This window comes from Numenius arquata, chromosome 3 (genome assembly GCF_964106895.1).
Source record: "Numenius arquata chromosome 3, bNumArq3.hap1.1, whole genome shotgun sequence".
Taxonomy (NCBI): domain Eukaryota; kingdom Metazoa; phylum Chordata; class Aves; order Charadriiformes; family Scolopacidae; genus Numenius; species Numenius arquata.
The window spans coordinates 18,244,492-18,267,104 of record NC_133578.1 but is presented as its reverse complement, the minus strand read 5'-3'; the positions used below and the strand labels follow the sequence as shown (position 1 = coordinate 18,267,104).

The window sequence follows — 22,613 nt, the reverse complement described above, 5'->3', positions numbered from 1 at the left end:
CGCTGGAGCAAGGGGGGCGGAGGGAAGGGGGGTGCGAGCGGGGTGAGGGGCACGGGGCGGCGAGAGAGGCCGCGGCAGGAAGAAACAGGAGTACGGAACAGGGCCAGGAGCCAATGTCATTGATTGCAAAGAAACTCCACAGCCACCCAGTAGCAGAACTCAAATCAGGGGGAAAACAAACAAACAAACAAACAAACAAACAAAAAAAAAGCCCCAGGTATTTCCCGACACCCGGTTCCGGCTGTGACGCTTCGCAGGAGCCTCTTCACTGCGCAGCGCAGCACCCGCCTGCTTCGCTCCCCCCTGCCGCTCCCCTCCACAGAACCCCTTTCCAGACCCAAGCCCCTGAGAGCCACGGTTGACTGCGCACCCCCCATCCCTCTCCCTCCCCCTCCCCCCCCCCCAAAAACGAAACCAATGAAAGTTAAAATTATTTACACTTTTAGCCATTTAAAAACCCAATAAAATAAGATTGCATATGTCCTACTTGGGGGCGTGGGTATTCGCGGCAGCTACAGCTACAGCCCGGTACTCTGCGTGCAAAACGAAAAGACAAACAGAAGACAGACCAAGATACCGCACCATTACTAGGAAGCGTTTGCTGGGGTTGGTGTTTCGATTGTGGCATAAGGCTTCCAGGAGCTGGCTCCTCCCCGGCTGCGGGGCAGGGGTGACTGCCGCTCAGCCAGCGAAGGCCGGGCTCTAGAAGGATGGAAAGGATTCGTTAATTCCAGACACAGCACATTAACACTGACGCGTTTCCATCCCAGTCAACACAAACATCTAAAAACCCACTGCACGTTCACGGTGTGAGTCCTTCCTTCTTTCCAGTGACGATGGAGGAAAAGGGGGTGCATGAAGAAGACCTAAGACATAGATGCTGCTGTCATCACTGCCTCCTCCTCATCTCCTTGCTTTGGCAGCTCAGCAAGTGTGGGAGAGGGGGGAGCCGGAGCGGCAGGAGACTCTTGTGCCTCCTGCTCCTCTCCGAGCCCCAGCTCCACATCCATTTGCTCCAGCTCCACCTGATCCAGTAGCTCAAAGTCATCTGCTTCCTCCTCATCCTCTGGTGAAGCTGCCGTCTCCGTCTCCACCGCTTCGGTCTCTGACAACTGTGCTTGGAAGCTCAGTTTCTCTTCGGGCTCGGTGGGGAGGAACTCGGAGAGGGAGGGCCCCTCGCTGGCCTCCGAGGACCGCAGCAGGGCAGAGAGGGTGTTCTGCACTGCTGTGGTAATGGCAGTGGTGACGATCTCCTCGCTCAGCGTGTTGATGCAGATGCCCAGGCCTGGGGCAGGGACAGTCTTTGGCTCTGCGTCGCCTCCTGCCGCTTGCCCGCTGCCATTGAAATGCGTATTTACAAAATGCAGAGGAGATGCGAGGTGAAGGATGGAGAGGTCAGAGTCCACGGCCTCCTTCTCTGCTGAGTCCAGCTCATGGGCAGCGTGGGCAAGCTCAGGACCCAGAGGCACACCAAACGCATCTTCATCGCCCTGTGGTCCCAGGTCTCTGGAATGATATTCTTCCACGGAGGGAAACTCTGCCAGGTCCTTGGAAAAAGACTCCTCTGGCTCGCTGTGCAGGCTCTGCTGATCCAGGTCTGAAAGGTACCAGCATTAAGGCACAGGTCCCCTCACCTCGACCCAGGGCACTGCTACCACCCACCCACCTCCCACACACACCAGGGCTCACTTTTGGGCATCCTCCCAGCTCTGGGAGCACAGCAGGAAGGGGTCTGTTGTTATTCCCTTCTCCCCAGTGGCACGACTCACACGGAGTGACCCTTTTCTCATCCTGTTCCACGTGCTCAGAGGACTTCCTTCTCCAGCTCACGCTCTCTGCATCTAGAGCCCTCCACTAAAACCCCCAGGGTCAGGAAAATTGTCCTTACAGCACATCACCAGCCTGTTCCTCCCCAGACACCTAAGAGACCAGATACTAGCGATTACCTTCACATTCCTCACCACTAACCAGTCTTTCTCTGAGCTTGTAAGTCTGACAGAGTGGGGTGTCTGACCTGTTTCACCCAGCATCATATATAAGCGTGTGACTATACCATGCAATTACTTCTGCAGGACTTTGTTGATGGCCTTGTGGATGTCACTCCCTTGCTGCAGTGACAAAAGAACATTGTCTTGTGGGGCAGTAATCAGAGGCAGATGTCCACTCAGGACCAGCTCATGATCAGCCGTGAAGCCAGGGCACACAGCACTGCTGTTACTGCTTCCTCCTTTTAATGCCCTTCCCGCTGCAAACAGCTAGGTTCTCTCCCTGTATTTGGAGGGTTTTTTTCTGGGACAAAACGCTCAGGGTCAGGAAGGCAGCGAAGTGTCCTATCACATACCTTCAGAAACGTCTGTCAGCTGTGGGGTGGTAGCCCTTGAGACAGAAAAGCCCCCACTCTCCAGGATGGAAGCCTCCTCATCAGAAAGCTCAGAATCTGTGATTGACAGTGCCAGGGCAGTCTTCTTGACATCCACCTGCATGGGATGAAGGCACAGGGACAAATTCCTGACTACCAGTGCTGCCTATGGGCACCTCCGCACAAACCAGAGCTTCCAGGCAGAAGTCCTTTGCTGGAGTGACTCTGCACAGGGACAGCAGGAATGCAGGAGGGGGCTGGACAAAGTGCTCATTGCACTGCCAGGGAAGGACAGTCGTCTCACACTGGCTTTCCTGCAATAATTCACTGCATGAAGCTTTGCCTGCCCTCGGTGAAGAACCCGAAAGAGCCAGCATAAGATGGGATCAGCCTGTAGGAGTCTCAGAAGGCTTTGATCCTTCTTCCTCTCCTGGGATCACCAAGGGGCAAAACACTCCTTCCCTTTGGCATTCACACTGGGCCCAATGAAGCCTTCTACAAGTAGCAGCAATTCAAGTGTCTGCATTCCTTTGGAAGCTGAAGCTTCCCATTCTACAGCCCAGCTACAAGCCCAGAGCTCCTGTAAAGGAAGATGCTTGGTCTGCTTCTGTAGTGCACATACAGAAAGGTCACACTTGGTCTGACTGAGAGCAGGGAACGGTGTAAGAATTCCTCATCTCCCCTTTCCAGTGGCAAGGAGCCTCTGCACATTACACCAGGAGAGCTGGTTTCTTTAGGAGACACATTCGCAATTCCGCAGGTCAGCAGGAGGCTGGAGCATGGCTCGCCCAGTCCTGCTCCTGCATCACCAGCCCTGTGCTGCTGAATTCTCAATACCCAAAATGGAGACAATGGCCTCCATCAAACTAATACCCTCCTCCCCTTGGGATTCTGCAAAGAAGCGACTTGTTGCTCTGCTGTTCATTATCAATGCAGCTGTGCTCAGACCAGACAGCAGGGACTGGTTCCTGCACAGCTCTTTCTGCTCTTACCACTGGGGAGAAGCCCGACAGCTCTGCCTCACTCTCACTCTCCGTCTCTGCTGTTGGCTCATCACCTGCTGCAGGCTCACTCTTCCCTTGTCGCTCTGAGAAAGAGGAGAAAGATTTTACATGAGACTGAAGGAATTTTATGCCTTTATACATCACTTTCCCACAGCTTCTACCATCCCGTGAAACTGCACAGGTTTCCCAGAAGCCCAAGGTTCCCAGAAGCTACTGTAATCTGTTGCTCTCCTTTGCTGTTCCCAGGATTACCTGTCCAGCTGCTCTCCCCATAGCCCTCAAGTTTCACTCTGTTTTCCCCTGCTCTGCTGCAGCCTTTCAGGTCACACTGTTGGTGGACCTGCTCCCCTATTGTCCCTTTGCTGGGGCTCTACCCTGGGAGTATGGCCACAGAAAAAGTCAGAGAGAAGGTGGGTCCTTACTTTTCTTCTCATGCTTGTGGTGCAGCGTCTCTGCCTTCATACTGTAGTCCAGTTTCATCAGGACAGGCTCCAAACGCGTGTACATCCTCTGGATCAGCTCGTGGTAGACCACCAGAGGCCAGAGCAGAATGCTGAGCACTGGGACAACACGATGCAGGGAGTGTGAGAGACAGACCAAGCACAATCCAGCCCTTTACGGGGCACCAGCAAGAAACTGCATCAGGGGAAGCGCAGCTGAATGGCATTTGCTTTCCCATCTGACTCTGCCTAAAATCCTCATCCATGGCTACTCTTACTCATGCCAAAACTGCTTGAATAACCAGGTCTTCCTAACAGATCTCTGTTAGGAAACGGATTTATGTTAAGATGAAGCTTAAGCCCTCTTCATCGGCCACTGCATCCCAGCCCCAACATGCAATAGAGTCCCTGAAATGAGGTTATGAAAACTAAAAATCAGCAAAACTTTTATAAGGGTAGCAGCACAAGAGCTCATACGTAGATGCACTAGCAGCAGACCACCCGAACAGTCTTCAGAGTTAGCAGGGACTCACGATGCAGTGAAAAGGGTCTTATTTGCTAAACATGCAGGTTCTTTAACAACTCTCTCGATATTGATTTGCCCACTCTGGGAACTGAGAGACTGCAGGTTTCTGCTTCTCTGGGGCCTCACCAGCAGAGTCCCCAGCCGTGGGTCGGAGAGGAAAGCGATACTTTAGCCACGGCTCCCTCTCCCGACTCTGCAGTTGTACTGCATGCACACACTCACAGCAACAGACCTCCTGGAGCACATTGCCTGTATTGATTAATCATCTAGCGCAGATCCCCACTAGAAAACCACAAATATGCTTCTACCAGCGTATTCTACCCAGCACAGTTAGGTCATGTTTCAGCTTAAGTCAGACGAGAGAGCTGCTTATACTCACAAATGATGTAGGAGATCATTATGCCTGGAACATAGTGTCCAACTACAGCCAGAATCAGGCAGCCTGAACAGACACTCATGCAGAACTGAAGGAAGAGAGAGGACAAATAGAAGTGACAAGAGGCAGAGATACATCTATGCAACCAGTGCAGGGAACCCAGTTAGAGCAAAACGAGGGATGCTCCTAACACAGTCAGTACACCAGCTCTGCACCGAGTACATTCAGATGCTGACAGTCACAACTCAGACAGGCTGGCTGGGTTAAGCTGTAAGCATTAGAGGTTCAAGCACAGGAAAACCAAGGTAACCCCAGACCCCAATAAAATGAATCAAAACTTTATCAGACAGTTCTTTACGAAGTAAACGACGTTCCTTGAGGCTAGGATGGGATATTGCAAATTGCCATTTTAGAGTACATCTCCCCTGCAGAGCTCAGCACTATAAGAGAAGCCCGTACTGTCCTGACAGAGATAGGCAGCTGTTACAGAGTCACCAGATGCTGTGCCACTGCTACGCAATAAACCAGCTGGCAGAAGCATTAGCAGAACCCACACTCCCACCAGACCAGGACCTTCCTCCTCTGTAAAAAGTGGAAGTATAATGGTGCAGCCCTGAGGGCTTGTCCTGCATTCTCCTGGGGAGGAGGAGAAGTGAGAACAGACACTCTGCAAGCCAGGCCATGGATTCAGATACTGACTAAATTCAGCAATGAAGATTTTCATTCATAATGGAAAGGGTCTACAAAACCTAGGGCCCTCTAAGGGCTTTGCTCTCCATGAATTCATGCTTTACGGGCATCTTGGTCCTGGTCTCCTACTCCTTGTAGCTGGGAGATTGTTTTAACAGAAGAGGAGTAATCAGCAGTGACAGAAACCCACTCCTTTTGGCACACTGGACCCCAGCAAGCCTGATACAATCCCAGTGGCTGGTCTCTCCTATTTTTTGTGATGCTAAGGCAACTCCTGTCTACAAACCCTTTTCAAACAACACATGTCACAGCCATCAGAACATGGTTTACAACAAGCTTCCATGCACTCAGAAACACCACTGCATTTGGACTTGGCGAGCTACATCTTCACTAGCAAAATAGGCAGGACCAGCTTAAAGGGATGAATGGAGCCTATGAAAGGGGCAGAGACTGTAGGCTCCCCTGTTTTCTCCCCGCTCCCAACCTAAGAGCTTCCTTTGCACACTAGCCATTCACAGAAGCTGTTAAGTTCAGCTCCAGCTTACAAATACTGGAAGCAAATTACTCATTATTTAAGCTTCCCATGGCACAAAGTCTGAAAGGAACAAATAGCGAATGTTAAACAGGGATACGGAATGTAAAAATATTGATTTGACATTCTTCCATCTCCTAGACCACTAGTAATGGAAAGAAAAGCCCCTGCACAGAAGAGTAGGTATCTTCAGCTTACCTTGGCAGGATTTTGCCTCTTGTACTGTAGCAGTTCCTGCAGGTACAGCCTGAAGGTGACCCAGCTCTCTGCCAGACAGTGGCACAGCTCAGGGACACTGAGCAGGTGAGGTTGTGCCCCCGCAGTCACCCCCTCACTAGAGACAGACAAGAGCAAGAAGACAATTTTTGAACATGGTCTGTTTTGGGGGCGGGGGGGAACAGCTACACTGGGAAGCAGAGATCCCTACCCTTGACAACACTGACAGCATCTTCAACTGAACTATGGAAGACGCTTGATTTGAAGATACTTTTTTCCTTTAATCAGGAAGACAGCCGAGAGACACCTGAGCCAAGCGGCAGACACCATGCCACAGCATCCCCATGCCATAGGCCCAAGATGCAAAGCGGTTTACTCAAAGCCACATGGACAGAAGGGCTGGAGGTGGAACTAGTTACGTGGCCTCCTCTGGCACCAAGTCCGAGGTAGCCAGGATGTGGTGCTCAGACCTATAACACGGCCAAGCACGGGATGCGAGTTATGCCATCACAGACAGCACATATGGCCTGCAAAAGTCAGCCCTGGGGATTTCCTTCTCTCTGGAAGATTCTTAAAATAGTTCAGGACAGATCCAGAGAAGAAACCCGAGAGTTCCTAACATCAGAAGCACTTGAGCTTTATTGCTACTGAAAGAACACTAGCTTTCCCCAGAGTCTCCAACTGTGGCTCCAGAGCTGATAAGCGGCTCCCAGTGCAGGAGAAACTGCTACCAGTGTTTCACAGCAGGAGACAGGCTGTGTCTATCAACAACAGCAAAAAGGGCAGGTGAGATCACCACACTAAATTAAGGCTTCCCCACACTCCCTTCTCATCAAGGAACACATCAGTGAGCTTACCTCTCCCCTCCCGGCTCCTCTGATGGCTGTGCTGTAGAGAGAACACAGGAGATTAGTCAGCCAAGTGCAAAATACAACCCGACATTTTTACCACTTGAACAGAGCAGAGCTGGAGATGTATCATCCTGAACTAGGGATGCACCCTGGGGACCTTCTTCATGCTCTCACGCAAGCAGGCTTGGAGTTTGAGCTGCACAGGCTCCCGTGAAGCATGCCTGGAGACTTGGAGCAGCCACAGCACTGGTCTCAGGGTGCCCCAGCACACCTTGCAACCTGCGGTGACACACATGTGGCAGGACACTCATATCTGAGGTGCACCCTGCCGCTAGCACGTGGGCTCTCCACTGCAGGGACTGTACAGTTTGGTCTGGTGTCCCACACAGCTGGGCAGTGCCATCCCAGGGCAGCTCCCTAGCCCTTGTCATTCACAGAGGGCTGCCAGCATGGTCCCTGCGCTGGGCAAAGCTTCAGCTCCCACCTTGGAGCCCAACACAGCACTAGTGGGTCTGAGCTGCATTTCCCACTGACCAGTCCAGACCACAGTCCCTGGCAGGGTGCTGCACACAAATGCCAGATCTCCCTGATGTCTCTATCCTTTCCCATAGAATTAAGTAACAAATAGCAGCCTGGTGTACAATTATCTAATTTTAGGGCTCTCATGTCCCCTGACAGCCCTTTGTGCCAGGCACAGATATAACTACAATCCTAAGGTCTGGCAGTCTGGGTAAGAGCAAGGGAAAGCTTCTCCCATTCCTCTCTGCACCCAACCCAGTGATGATCAAACTGGGACTTACTCCATGCAGCACTGAAGAGAGAAGCAGTGTTTCAATGGCAGAGCTCACATATGATTATGCTCTGCTTTTAGATACATAAAAGAAAAAAAAAACCCAAGTATTTCTATGACAGCTGGAACTCATGAGCCTGGCTGCCCATGGATTTGGGAGTCCTGGCTAGCTGACTAGTGTCTGGGGATGCAAAGGGCTCAACCAAAGCCCTTCCAGCAACACAGTCATTATAAGTCTCCTGTGTTTACCAAGGCCCTGATCATGCTGTGAAGGCCCCTCGAGATCTACCTGACTCTGATGGTTTTGGCTGGGATAGTGTTAATTTTCTTCATAGTAGCTAGTATGGGGCTATGTTTTGGATTTGTGCTGAAAAGTGTGTTGCTAATACAGGGATGTTTTAGTTACTGCTGAGCAGTGCTAACGCAGAGTCAAGGTCCTTTCTGCTCCTCACACCACCCCACCAGCGAGCAGGCTGGGGGTGCAAAAGAAGCTGGAAGGGGACACAGCTGGGACAGCTGACCCCAACCGACCAAAGGGATATTCCATACCATATGACATCATGCTCAGCATATGAAGCTGGGGGAAGAAGAAGGAAGGTGGGGACATATGGAGTGATGGTGTTTGTCTCCCCACGTAACCGTTACATGTGATGGAGCCCTGCTTTCCTGGGGATGGCTGAACACCTGCCTGCCCATGGGAAGCAGTGAATGAATTACTTGTTTTGCTTTGCTTGTGTGTCCTGCTTTTGATTTATTTATTTCACTGTCTTTATCTCAACCCATTGAGTTTTCTCACTTTTACTCTTCCAATTCTCTCCCCTATCCCACTGGGGGGGAGTGAGCAAGTGGCTGTGCCGTGCTTATTTGCCAGCTGGGGTTAAACCACGACATCTCCTCTATCAGTCAGACTACTGTCCTAAAGCTGGTAGGGACAGATACATCTTAGACGCTGTCTGGCCAACAGCAAACCTAGTCCAAGAGGTTCTAAAAATCAGTGGGACCCTATCCCCCACACTGCACGTCATCACATAAACAGGACTAAAATAAAGGAAGAGAGAAGTTCAGCGTCCAGGCTAATTGTTAGAAACCGTCTGAAAAATGCAACGTGAGCAAAAAAAGGGGTTTGAATCCTCCCTGGAGTCATCAGCCAGATGCAAGGCCCAAGAGCAGCAGCGACTCCTCCAGGGAAACGCACAGAAGAAGTGAACATCCATCACTGCCAGCACCCAGAGAGACTTCAGACTCCGGTTCAAGCCGCAGGACAGAGCCACTGCTTGCAGCAGCCTTGCCACCGTTCTCCCACGACACAGGCCGCTGGGGCCAAGTGTGTCAGACTCCTCCTCCCGCTGCAGGCGCTGCACAGCCCGCTCGCACGGTGCAGTGGAGCGGGAGGCCAGCAGCCCAGGGGAGGAGGCGATTCTTTGAGAGTGTGACCCAGATTTCCAGTAATCCAGTCGACAAGAGGAGTCGACTGCTCTCAGACTGGGCTGCCCATCCGCTCCCCTGCCCACGACTGTGGGGTACGGCTGCTGAGGCAGCCAGCAAGCATGGATCACAAAGGCAGCTTGGGGTGAGAAAGGAGTATTATGGAGTAGCTCCACCCCCACGAAGCGGTTGCTTCTCTCGCAGGACCGCTGTTGCTGTATTTTGTGCTCAGGAATCTAAAGCTGCTTAATCGCAGCACGCAGAAATCCTGCTATATCTCAAAGCCTCATCTATTACCTGCACTAAACCACCAAATAAATTACATTTGGCACTGGCTGGTCTGTGCCGGCTGGCTATACTGGTTATACCAGCTACTGAAATGAGGTGCTGGGATGCTTGTTGTACTCTGCTGGACAGAAGTGCCAGCAACACGGCAAGCAGGAGGGCAGAGGAGTCCCACTCCTCTCTGACTGACTGCAGTAATCCAAGCCATCCAAAATATGCCAGCAGAGGGAGTGAAACTATTCTCCTCAGTTGCTTCTGAAGGTTTCAGAGACACTTTGGGGAGCTGCAGAACATTTCAGCAGTCTGCAGAGCGTTCACGTGATTTCAACTATCTGGCAAAACACAAGCTGTCTCTAAAATCAACGGTATCTTACTTCTTGTAGTGGAGTAGTCTGTCTGCTGGCCATCCCAAAGCTCTGGAGTCTTACGCCAGCCAAAGGAACAGCCCAACCACAAAAAACCTGGAGCATTTCTGACAGGACACATTCACTTAGGTAAGGCTTAAGCTCCAACCTGTGCTGCAACTCTGTCTAGCATGGGTACAACTAAGCCAGCGAGCAAGACACCCACAGCTGGCCTCAGATCATCAATAAGCGGCTGAAATCTTGCTGTCGGCATTTCACACCAGATTGTGGGTTAATACAAACCACTTGACATACACCAGACTCTTCTGGGAGACCAGTCAGCCGTATAAGAGTTTAGGTTACATGTTGGTACTGACAAATTATCGCTGATGGATTCCTTGGCTCTTACAGGTTTTCAACGCTTCCTCAAGAGGCATTCTTCATCTGTGTGTAAACTTTAGCTGGAAAGCAGGGGCCCTTTTTAAGGAGTACCAGCATTCAATTGCAACGCAGGCTTTGCTAAATCTATTCCATGCTACACTCTCCTACGCTGACCAAAATAGAGCTGCCAAACAATGGTACAGAAAACATCCCTACCTGATACCCATTTCAGGAGAAAGTGGAGGTGCCTCCTAAGTCCTTAAACAATACTTAAGTGGAACCCCATGTAGAGGTGGTTACATATAGAGAGAATACCCTGCACGGGGGCTGAAAATATGCAGTCTCTTCTGACAGGACCTAAAAAGGTGGTGTATCTCACTGCTGTTAGTGCATCCCTGATCACAGTGTGTGAGTAACTGCAAAACGCATGCTGAGGTTTTAGCATTCCTTCAGAAGTGATGTTATAAGCAGTCACCCAAGACATACAGAACTGCCACAAGCTAAGGTTTGTGTATATACGTGCTGACTCTTGAAGGTGTGGTACTGACCTACTTCCAAAAGCTCCTGGAAAGGCTTACAGGAAGCACTGAGGAGGAAAGCCACAAAGCTACAGCTCTGCTTCAGCGGGAAATGAGAGCCACACAAGAACCCCTAAGTATTCAGCAGTGCCAATTCAACAGGAGGCCCCTCAGGAACGCAGAGCACCACTCCTTCCTTGTGGAGGCTGAGGAAACATGGTTCAGTGGACCATGCTGAAATCAGGGCTGTGACCTAACCAGGCACATCAGAAAGGTGTCCCTGTTCTTTGCTGTCAGCAGCAGAAAAACAGCAAGGAGTAAAATACGGGGAAGAACACCACTGAGGAGTGGCTCAGTAGGATGTGCACTGACTTCTTGCAGAGCAGATGATACAGGATGAGTCTAAACCCTGGTGTGTTGCTTTGTTTGTTTTTCTTTTTTTTTTATTCCTCACTGCTCTGCATCATATAAATTGATCTCAGTATGGATTTCTTATTTCTTCTGTGATAACACAACTTTTACAGGCCTTGTACTTGCTGGAGAGACTCTACCCTCACCTGCCTCAATGACACCATTCTGTATTGGACACCGGGCTTTTGCATTTCTGGACAGGTTTCAAGTGAGATGTTTTGGGTTGGCTTTAAACTATTCCCTTAAAAATCCAATGTGAATAAGCAGGAAATTAAATTGGCCAGTCCAGTTTGGCTGCCTAGTTACCTGAACCACACAAAGCAAACAGTTTCAAGACTACAGCTGAAACATATCTAATCTTATCAGGACTTCTGTGAAAGCACCCTTTAAGTCAGTACCCTCTTAGGTCAAATAAAGGGCACCTTACAAACACACATATAGAGGGGCTTTCATTCGGAAATGCTCCCTAGAGTAGGGGGGCAGGGAAGGAGGGCCCCAAGCTGCCTTTGAACAGCAGCAGTAGATGCAATAGGCAGGTCTGGGTCCAGTGGTTTAACAAATTCCAGTGAAGGAGGCACTCAAAGCAGACAGCAGCCAATCCACCCCATCATCGTTCTGAGACTATTCCTCTTGTTGCTTCTGTGTCTAAAGTTGGCAAAGACCCTTCAGTAACTGGGAAAGATAAGCCAAGTGATCAGACTGACTGATTAGCTGGAGACCAGATGCTGTTCAGTACAGGTACAATACACTAACTGTCCCTGCTGTCAGACCTCACCATCCACTCAGCTACCTGCCCCAAGGAGAAGTGGCTCTCATCTGCTCTGCCTCTTTCAGGGCATAAGTCCACGATGCACTTAATTAGAACCAATACACTTCAACCTCCCCGTTTCCTTCCTTCAGCTCAGCTGGCCATATATGCTCAGACCTGGAATGATCTTTTCGCCGCAACATTTGCAGGAGAGAAAGGACATAGCAGAAACACTGCATCATCCCTGTCACCAGCTTCCCTGACAAGCTAACCCCCTTAGTCACTCACAAAATGAGCTACTCCCAGAACTTCTCAGCAGTGGGAGTAATTCTTCCCATGCCCAGAATATTAGGATACATGCTAATACTCTGACACAAACAGGCAACAGGCAGCACGAGTACCAAAGCGTGCAGTTACAGCAGGAACAGGGCTTACACGACCTATGAGAGTCATGAAGGGACCAACTGTGGCCATAGCCCAGCAGGTGGTAACACTAGAACTGTGTCACTACCTACAGTGCAACTCATCACATACCTGAGAAATCAAACAGGAACCTGGGCTTCCACCTCTCCAGCAAGAGGATGCCAAGAAGGGACATGCTGAGGAGAAAGAGGGGTCTCAGGGAGGTGGAGGAAAACAACCTAGAAATGAAAAGAGAAATTGTTAGGCAGGAAAAAGGCAGCAAGTTACTGCTCTTGATGAGTAGATATAGCTTAGCGTACAGCAGAGCAAAAACATCCAACTGCTGCCGGCCATTGCATCAAGCACTGTACTCCACAGACACCCACCCTGACCACAGCATGTTCTCAAATGACTCCTTTGCCCACCACCAGACTACCTGCCATCTCCCAGCACTCTCCTCCCCTGCTCCCGAGCTCCTCCTTCGGTTGTAAAACAAGGCTTATGCTCCCTCTTATCCGAATCCTCAAGGATGGAGGCTCAAGGTGGAGGCTCTAAATAACGTAAATACAGATTGCTATAGCAGAAGACTGGTTGAGAATCAGCTTGTTTGCCGAAAACTTACATCCTATCTGTCACCACAAGGTCCAACATTATCCGCAGGTAGCATCAAAACACATGCTGCACCTGCTTCTAGATGCCTGTTCTTTTATCGCAGACTTCTCCCTCTTTAAGCAGAGCCTAGCACTTAAACGGTTTAGTTGCTCACTTGACTATTGTAAAACCTTTCATGTCCCTCACCAACACATAGGCTTGAGCCAAACGCCAGCTCACACAATACTACTCACACACAGTCGCACAATCCCACCATCAAAGAGTTTATCTCCCCACTCCATATAGATTGAACAGCAAAGGTCCCAGGGTGGCACTTGTGCCAGCAGTGGCTGTCTGCTCTCCCCCTTTTCTCCAAACAAGAGCATCAGCACTTCCCTCCAGTTCAGAGGAGCTCTTTTTAAGGCTCTCCAGAAATGACTGCCAGTAAAACGCATTCACCCTTTCTCCTTTAATGAAAACTCCTTTCCAGGAAGGAAAAGCCACTCCACTATTTCACCTTGCCAATAACTAATCTCAAGTGCATCAAACTGGTCAGAGTTGGGGAGCATCTCGCCATGCAGCACAGGGAAGGGCTGTGCTCCCCACCAAGCCACAGTCGGGGCAGAGGACTTGGAGGAGAGATCTGTCTCGCCAGACAGCACGGAATGAAAGCCGCAGGCTTTTCAAGGGCTTACAGGGCCCGTAATGACCTAAACAACAACATTTTTAGCCGTTCCCGTGGGACAACAATTCTGTAGCTTAACAGATCATCTCTGGAAGAATTTCCTCCTATTCCACCTCAGTTGAAGGATGGAGGCTCAATCCTCCGTGGGACCGTAAATAATTCCTCCCCCTCTGTGATATTTAAATCTCTCCCTGCTGTCCCATATTCTGGGCACTCTTTGTTCCTCTCGACCTTTTTACGCACAGTCCCTTAGCCGTCATTGTGCACCACCCCTGCCCTCCCATGGCACGCCTCTCTCCCTCCCACTAACTTCAAAACTCTGCATTCAGACCTTTCCAGCTGGTAGAGAAGTCCAAAACCATTTAAGGCTACCATGTATGTCTCTGATAATCATATGGATGAGGGAGCAGAATGTAAGCAGCCGCCTCAGAGGGACTTCAAAGGCTGTTTGGTCACACACTTTCCCCTTCTCTGACTTCAGAGTCTGTCCCTTCCTATCCCATCTGCAACCAACATTTAACTCTTTCCCTGGCCTGTTTTGACTTTTTCTCCCGGGAAAGCTGCTGGCTGTGAGTGTTTCCGCCAGCAAAACTGACTCACTGTTTATACAAACAAACAGGATGTTTTTCATTCCCATCCACAGCTGGGCTCTGCCACTCACGCTCCCGGCTCCTCGTGGTGCTTCCCTGCCCGAGAGGCAGAGGAGATGGGAAGGCAGAGGAGATGGGAAGGCAGAGCAGGGGGAATACGCTCGCCCCCAAAGCGGGTGGCCTTGGCCATCACGTGAAAAATCACCACCCTCCAGAGAAAGATTAATGAGCAGAAGGGCTTAAATAAAACGCCGCACGGCAGCCCGCCGCTGCAGGAGGCCAGGGGGCTTACTGACCCTGCTGACGGGGTGAAGCCAACCGATAAAAACACGGATGCAAAAATTAACCAGAAACGTGCCTGGGCGAGCCTCCAGTCGGGCCCAGCTGCATTTTATTATCGCGGGGCAAATCCTGCCCGAGCCGTTGGCGCTATCTCCCCTCAGGGAGGGGCCTGTTTACGTCTGTCGGCGGAAAACAGCACCCTTAGTGCCGGCTGAGCGCATCCCACGGCGTTACGGGGCTGCAGCTGCCCTCAGCTCTGCCGCAGAAACTCGGGCACCCCAGGGGGGCACCGCCATCCGGTTCACCCGCCGAGGGCCGGGCGAGCAGCACCCCGACAACCGCTGCCCCGGCCCCGGCCCGGCTCCCCCCGCGGCCTACCCCCGCCCCAGCTCACCAGAGGGCCCCGCCGAGCGCGGCGGCGGTGACCAGGCTGTACAGCGGCCTCTCCCACACCAGCAGCCGCTGAGCCGCCGCCAGCGCCGCCTCCCAGCCCCGCAGCCGCTGCCGCAGGGACGCCGCCAGCCGTGCCGCCGCCGCCGCTGCCGCCTCCTCCTCCTCCTCCTCAGCCGCCGCAGCCGCCGCCGCTTCCTCGGCTCGGCCGCTCGCCATGGCTGCGGGAGGGGGGGAGGGAGGGGTCGCTGTCACCGCCGGCGGGGGAAGGTGGTGGTGGTGGGAGGGGGGGGAGGGGGGCGGCGGCGAGCGCTGCACCGGCCCGGGCGGGCGGCACCGCCTGACGGGGACCGGGCGGCCGCTGGCGCCGCGCGCATGCGCAGCCGACCCCGCGGCGGGGGAGGGACCGGCGGCGCGTGCGCCCGGGAGGGGCGGGAGGGGCGGGGTGCTCTGCGCAGGCGCGCCTCGGGGCACGCCCCCCCCACCCCGCCCTGCACCGGAAGAGGAAGGCGGACGGCGGGATTCGGCCTAGTCAGCTGCTCTGCCGCCTGTCCTCCGGTCACCGGGTCCGGACGCGGCCTCGGAGCGGCCCGGCACCCCGGAGGGGACTGGCCGTACGCCCTCGGAGCGGGCTTGGCACCCGTCGGCCACCTGAGGGGGACTCGGCCTAGGAGCCGGCCCAGCACCCCCGGAGGGGACCCGGCATCCCCTGCCCTGGGGGCGGGCGGGATGGAGCTTGACGGGCTGTTGCTGGACGAGGAGGGCACGTTCTCCCTTAGCGGCTTCCAGGAGTTCACGGTGAGTGCTCCCCCTCTCCCCCCCCCCCGCCCCGAGGTCGTGCCCGGTATCCCCAGCCTAACCTGTCCCCAGCCCCGCGCCTCGGCAGGCCCTTGGGGCGTTACCTCCTTACGCCGTGGTCCTGAAGAACCCTGTGTGGCCGCACACCTGGGCCCCTGGCTGAGCTCTTGGGGTCCCTGCCGGGCCTGTCATAAACCAGTTTGAGGTGGGGAGCTCGGTATGGGGAGGGTTCAGGGCTTTTCTCACATCCCCCTTGTCTGCCTGCAGTTCCTGCCCAGACACCAGCAGCTGAGCGAGAGGGTGCGGAAGCGGCTGTATTATGGCTGGGACAAAGACTGCAGCCTGGATAATCTCTCTAGCCCCGTGGCAGGTGGGTTCCTGAGTGGCCCCAAATGGGAATGCTGAGTCAAGGGGGTTGGAAGTAGCCCAGGGGCCGAGACCAACAAGTCACCCGCTCCCTCCCCAGCGCCAAATCCCACCCCTGCCCAGCTTTCCTTGCTGTGTGCAGCACATTGGGCAGGGTGCCAGAGCCTCATGGCTCTTGCTCTCAGTTTTATTGCCCTGGCTGGCCCACTGCTGCATTTTTGGCACCTTGCTGGTGTGCAGAGTCTTTTAGGTTGCTTGTGAATTCCTTGGCGGTGAAGGCTGAGTCCTTGTTCTCGATGAGAGGTATCTTGGATAACTTCTTGTACTCTGCAAGGTATTGGAGAGTTCATTTAAGTTCTAGTTGTAAGCCCTAAGGGGACAAGTTTGTGTTGTGTGTTTGTCTGGATCACATCCTTTTTTTCCTGTTGATTCAGCACTGTTTTGTGGGAGCAGAAGGATGCAGCTGGGTTGAGGAGCTAGTGCAGGTGATGATGGAGAGGAGCAGTCAAGGGCAAGTAGTGGTTTGCTGGAAGGCCTTCACAGTGGGATTGCATTAGTGGTTACATTAGCTCCATGCTGACACAGCTTGCAGGGGGCATTGAGCAGGTGGGGAAGCATGCTTGCATTCAAAACTCCTGTGATATATTTGGGGAAATGACCTGAAGTCACCAAGAGGCTCCATGTGACGTACCTCAGCAAGGAGGGGGATGCTGGGTGTGTGGTGAAAGAGCAGGGCCAGGCAGGGCAGCCAGCTGCGTGGGCACCACTGAGAGTCACAAATTCTGACATGAGTGGTACGAGGAAGGCATGTGGCTCCCTGCTGGGGCTGGCTCACACGTGGGTGTGAGATGGGACTGTTCCACAGGACGCTACCAGTGTTGAAAGCTCAAAGGGCACATTTGTGGAAGGAGAGTCTGTTGAGGGCGGTTAACTATAAAGAATGTCTTGTACCCAGGAAACGCCTTGGCTCCAGCAGCTGGGGGCGGGAGCGACATACAGAGAATATCACTGTGAGCTTATCTGCTCTTACAGCCTTCCCTGCTGTCAGCTGCTGTCAAAAAACGGGACCTAGGTCTATCACATCTTTCTTGGTGCAGCTGTGCCATTGCTACACAGCAGGTTTATGGCACTGCTTTTCAAATGAGATAGAGGCAATTGTGGGGAGAGTCCAGGGTAGCAGGAGGAGCTGGAAAAGGTTTTTGGCATTGGGTGGCAGTCACAGGAGGCAGTGTGGGGCTGGCTGAGGAGAGGGCCTGAAAAGTGAATTTGTTCCTTCTGGAAAGGAAGAGCCATAACCACCCTGAGCACGCTGTGCCTGTGAGATGGGAACAGCAATCAGCTGCTCTTCATGTCCTCTAGGGCAGGGTATGCTGTCATGGGGTGGATTTGTGGGCTGAAGAACTAGATTTCACGTCAGATCAGAACCTGGGGGGCCTCATGTACTTCCCAAGCCTCAGGGCATCACTGCTGCCTCTGGTGGCACAAGGGTGGCTGAGCGGGGCAGAGAGAGCAGCAGCAGTGCGAGAGGCTGGGAGCTGCCAACGGGTGGCTGGAGCTGTGTCTGTCTGTATGCAGATCCCAGCAGTGGTGTGACTTGAATGACCTGGGGAGTTACCATAGAGTGTGTGAGTTTGGTGGCTGCTGTCAGGCAAATAATTCCTGTGGGATTGCAGCCTTTCTCTTAGTTGCTGTAGAGACATGGAAAGGAGGGACGTGGAGAGAAGAGGCTGTGTGGTGATGCTTCCCCTGGGAGCTGCAAATGCGAGGCTGCTGGGATGAGCTCTGCCTTCGACTCTGTCAGCCAAGGGCTTAGCAGCAAAATGGAGCTGGAGTTGCCTGTCAAACACTTCTTGCCAAGCACCAGACTGCGGTGCTGTTTGGGATGCTCCCAGCTGGTCCTATTGCATTGAGAAGTGAGATGGGAGCTGCTGAAGCCATCTGCCAGCATCTGTCAGTCTCTGGCCTCTCATTTCTTGAATGCTGAGGCATGTCTATGGGTGGAGGGTAAACGGGCTGAGATGGGGAGCTGCAGTTACTGCTGCTTCTGTGCCCTGTTAGTGCCTTCGGGCTCCTGCTCTCATGAACACATTGTCCGTCATCATCCCGGGGGCACTGGGGTTGAAGTGGGGGGAAGCTTCTCAGTGCTGACCAGCTCTGGAAGAGGAGGAGGATGCTGGTTGGAGGGGAGCAAAGGACTGGGAAGACCTGATGTTGACATCAGGTCCTAGCAAGCCTCCGAAAGGGCTGCCTGAGGTCCCATGGAGTGAGGGGAGGGTGTTAGCCTCTTTGTGCAGCTCACTGCTGGTAACTCCCCATGACGCAGACATGCTAATCTGGATCTGGCACTGCTGCCGGGCCTTGGACGCTCACATCCTCTTCCTGCTTTGGTCTGGTTCTCCTGCCTATTTGTTTGTCCCTCCCTCATCCCTGACTTCTGATAAGGCCTGCCCTGCATTCATAATTTCAATTAAACTTGAGGCTGAGCAAACATTAAGACTCAATGGGCTTGTGGGGAGAAAGGGAAGTGTGGGGGTGGACTGTTCCACATGGGGCTATAAGCCCTATTTCTGCTTTTCTCTCCTAGATATTGCAGTGGAGTTGCTGCAGAAAGTGGCTCCCAGCCCTATCCGCAGACTCCAGAAGAAATACGTGTCTCATGTATCTCGGTAAGAAGCAAAATATGTCCCTTCATGTTGTGTGTCAGAACTGGGAGCTGTGGTCTCGCCTGTGACTCACCGCTGTCCCCTGGGCCAGCGCTGGCTTTGTGCTTAGGCCTGATTAGTGTCAAAGAGGAGCTGGGGACAGGGGGCAAGGCCAGCTGACACAGCCGGGCCTGCTTCAGGTTGGCCCTGCTTTTTGGGGTGAAGGGGTGCTTTTGTTACTGGGAGGCTTTACTAGTTGGAGCTGCAGCTCACTGGGGAGCTCTGAACCTTGTCTCTGCTCTTGCCAGCCAAGCCCTTGCAGTGCCCCTGGCTGTAGGCAGCGCTGCTCAGAACCGGCTGTGCCTGGGAACAGGAGCCAGGGCTTTCTGCCCTCCATCCCTTCTGTTTTCTCTTGCTGCAGCTCGGAACAGCTGGGGCAGAGCTGGCAAGGCTGGGACATATCTAGCAGTCTATTTATTAAACATCCCCGCTACCTACATGGGGAGGGAGCAGACAAGCTATGCTGTGGTGACTGGCATGTTTGTAGCACACACATAACCTTCGGGTTGACTCTTCCCTTGTCCCACAGGGAAGCTTGCATCTCTCCCTGCTCCATGATGCTGGCACTGGTTTACATTGAGAGACTCCGGCACCGGAACCCTGAATACCTTCAGCAGATCTCATCTTCAGACCTCTTCCTGATCTCCATGGTGAGTGGTGTGGGCTGGGAGGTCACTGGGTTGGAGGGAGGCCTGGAGGAGTGCAGGGGAGGCTGAGAATCCTGTCTTTTGTGCTGCTTTCAGATGGTTGCTAGTAAGTACCTGTATGATGAAGGTGAAGAGGAGGAGGTGTTCAACGATGAGTGGGGAGCAGCAGGGAAGGTGGACGTCCAGACCATGAACACACTGGAGATGAACTTCCTGAGTGCCATTGTAAGTGGGGCTGTCACTGTGGCCAACTGCTTCACGGAGCAGGGGAAGGGGGCGTTAAGGGGAGTCTGGATTTCTGTTTTTCCCCAATGTACTCCCATGAAGGAATGGAGAAGGATGTGTGTGGGTGCTTTGTGGCTTGCCCTGACTGTGCTGACCTTTCACTGCTGTCCCTACAGGACTGGAGTCTCTATACAGACCCCCGGGAGCTGTTTGAAGTGCTCAGCTGGCTGGAAGGACGGTAGGTGTGTGGGGTGGGGGATGAGCCTTTCATCCATCCTGCAGCCCTGGCTCTGCCCCTGCTGAGAGCTGGCCCTGATCCAGTTAAATCGGAGGTTGGGTTACCCACGAGCCTTCACTAGGCTCTGCACCTCCCTTCCATTGGCCTTAGAATCATAGAATGGTTATAGTTGGAAGGGACCTTAAAGATCATCGAGTTCCAACCCCCCTGCCGTAGGCAGGGACACCTCCCACTAGACCGGGTTACTCAAAGCCACATCCAACCTGGCCTTGAACACTTCCAGGGATGGGGCAAGGTTCAGGGATGGACCTTGAGCAGGGTCTTCTCTAAGCCTGCCTGGGTTGAAGCTTCTTCAGTGGAGAAGGTCCATGTCACATCCACCATTCCCTTTTCTTTTTCTCTTGCAGTGTGGCAGAAAAGCAGGGCATGTGGCGTGGCTGGTTCACCTACACGGATCTCTGTGTCCTCATGGAGCAGTCCATGTGGCAGCATGTGTTGGGCCAATTCTATCAGCAAGTGGTGAAGGTAAGGGCATGGCAGCAACTGCTTGCAAGAACGTGGGGCCCAGCAGGCCATGGGTTTGGAGCAGGTCCCTTTTTTCCACCGGGGGTAGCAGCTTGGTTTATTCCCTGTTGAAAAGGGAAGCAGTCAGAAGATGCTGATCTGCAGCTGGGCTGCCTGAGCCACTGCAGTCTGGTGCTGGGTTAGTCTGTGCCCTGTGCTGGACCCCACAGGTCATGGTACAAGGTCATGGTGGTGGCATGGAGGCAGCTGGGTGCTGGTTGGGGATTTAAACAGCAACGGTTAGGTTTTAGCTGGGGTATTTTTGTTTGTGGTATTTAGGCCCTGCTTTGAACAGGTTGTGTGCCACCCACTGTTACAGTGTGGCTACCTGCTCCCTGGCATCCAGCCCCGGTGCTGGTGGTCCTATTTGCCATCGTGGCCTCTGGGTCAGTGCAGGACCATGCTGGGTGATGGCTGGCTGTGGGGGTCTGGGCTAACCATCGGCTTCTCTGCAGCTGGCCTGCCTCCTGGGCGTGGTGTACCTGACTGGCTTTGCTGCTGTCTTCGCCTCCGTCACCGTGGTGCACCGGTCCGTGTGCATGCGGAGCATCAGCCCTGCAGCCCCCCGGCCTGCGCTGTTCCCTGAGGAGGCCAGTTGCCAGCTGGACGCCCAGCCAGCCCCTGACCAGCCCCAGCCCAAGCTGCCCGATGTCTCCCCAGCCAGCAGCACCCATTGCCTGGGGGAGAACAAGACGACTGAGGAGCCACGTCGTGGAGGTGTCACAGCAACTGCGCTCTACCTGTGGGGCACTGTGATGACGGCTCTGTCCTACCCAAAGGCGCCTGATCTACCCCAACACAGAAGCCCCCCACAAGGCCATTTCCGGAGAGTACCCACTGCTTGTGCAAGATCTAACCGTACTGCCCCTGCCACAGCCCCTGGCCAGCCTGGCCCCTTTGGACTCGCCGTGCTCCCGTCTCCTCCGGTGTTCCACTGCCATTCCTGCTCTGCTGGTGCAGGCCCCACGTGGGATGGAGCCCCCAACCGCAAGGACTGGCTGGACCCCCTGGGGCTGAGGCAGTGCTCCTTGCACACTGCCATGGATCTCAGTAGAATCAAGAGCTTCATTTTTCCCAGCTAGGAGCATGGGGCATTGGCCCCTTTCCCCTTCCCTCCTAGTGTGGCACAACTCACTTCATTGCACTTCTGGGACCCCCTGATCCCTGGGGCTGTGTGGGGCTGAAGGCCTCTGTGTTACTTCCAAACCAGCATTTGTGTCTCCCCACCCAGGGCAGAGGTGTCTTCACTTTGGGGACTGCTGGGACAAGTTTGGGTAGAGTTGGCTTGCTGTTAGGGTGCTGGGGTGGGAATCTACTAGCTGGAGGGTAGAAATGGGCTGCCCTTGGGCTGGGGTGCTAGGGAAAGGGGCTTGAATCTCCTCCTACAGCATGTGGGTGGTGCCCTTGGTGGTGCTGGGCAGAGGTGGTGTGTGGGATGTAGGTGCTGGGGCTGTGTGTGAAGGGTGGAGGGGCTGGGGCATTGACCCCAGTGGCAGCGCAGAGTGCTCCAGGAGGAGGCAAGGTGCCTGGGTGAGGGGAGAGGAGGTCGAAGGAGGGGGGAGCGAGCAGCCCAAACTGTCTGGCCATGGCAGCGATTCCCCTTGGGAGCTGCCAGGCTACTTCTTGGGAGGTGTGAGGGTTGCACCAAGAGGGGACCCGGATGTGGCTGTGCTCTGGGGAAAGGTTGTGCCCCGCTGGGCTTGTGGGGGGTGGTAAGGTGTGGTTAAGGCTGAGCTTCCTTATCCTGCTTGTGTTGGGTGCTTTGAAACTGGGGTGCTCTGTGACGCCATCCCAAACCCCAGCTGCCTGTGGCTACCAGCAAACGGTGCCTGACTGCTCCTTGGGGCGGGGAGATGGCACCTTGTCCTGCTGACCAGCCCAGCTCATTGTGCCCCTTCTTTTTACTGTGGATTTTACACCTGTTTTTCACTCTTTTGTAGATGCTAATCTCTTCCAATAAAAGTAGTTCTTGCTGTGCACCTGCCTTGCCCTGCTGAGCCTCTCTGTGCTGGCAGCCTGGGTACCCCACTGTGGACCCCCATCAATGTAGCTGTGTGGTTACCCCAGGCAGTGCTTGCCCTCTGAGCCGGTGTGCAAGGCAGATCCTGGAGCTGTCAAGGGAGCCCAGGAGCAGTGAGGCCTATCCTGCAGAGCGTGAGGGACAGGTTCTCTTGTGACAGGAGGGACATCGAGTCTGATGCCTGAGTAAGGCAGGGGTAGGGAGAGAGGACGTTCCC

At 53.7% G+C, this 22,613-nt stretch overlaps 2 protein-coding genes across 2 annotated transcripts; one reads left to right on the top strand and one right to left on the bottom strand.

Annotated features, from left to right (window-relative positions):
- Positions 1–426: 426 nt before the first annotated feature.
- RETREG2 (reticulophagy regulator family member 2) lies at positions 427–15,213 on the bottom strand. Its single transcript, XM_074145580.1, is given in 10 exon segments — positions 427–1,597; positions 2,342–2,477; positions 3,352–3,446; positions 3,786–3,923; positions 4,709–4,793; positions 6,126–6,261; positions 7,001–7,031; positions 12,431–12,537; positions 14,841–15,127; positions 15,130–15,213. Coding segments are annotated over 10 exon segments (1,830 nt in total). The 3' UTR covers positions 427–866.
- Positions 15,214–15,347: 134 nt separating this feature from the next.
- On the top strand, positions 15,348–22,354 carry CNPPD1 (cyclin Pas1/PHO80 domain containing 1). Its single transcript, XM_074145603.1, has 8 exons — positions 15,348–15,634; positions 15,902–16,004; positions 18,585–18,666; positions 19,232–19,352; positions 19,446–19,574; positions 19,751–19,812; positions 20,220–20,337; positions 20,832–22,354. Exons 1-8 carry the CDS (start codon positions 15,566–15,568, stop codon positions 21,456–21,458), a joined length of 1,311 nt encoding a protein of 436 aa, XP_074001704.1. The 5' UTR covers positions 15,348–15,565; the 3' UTR covers positions 21,459–22,354.
- The last annotated feature ends 259 nt before the right edge of the window (positions 22,355–22,613 follow it).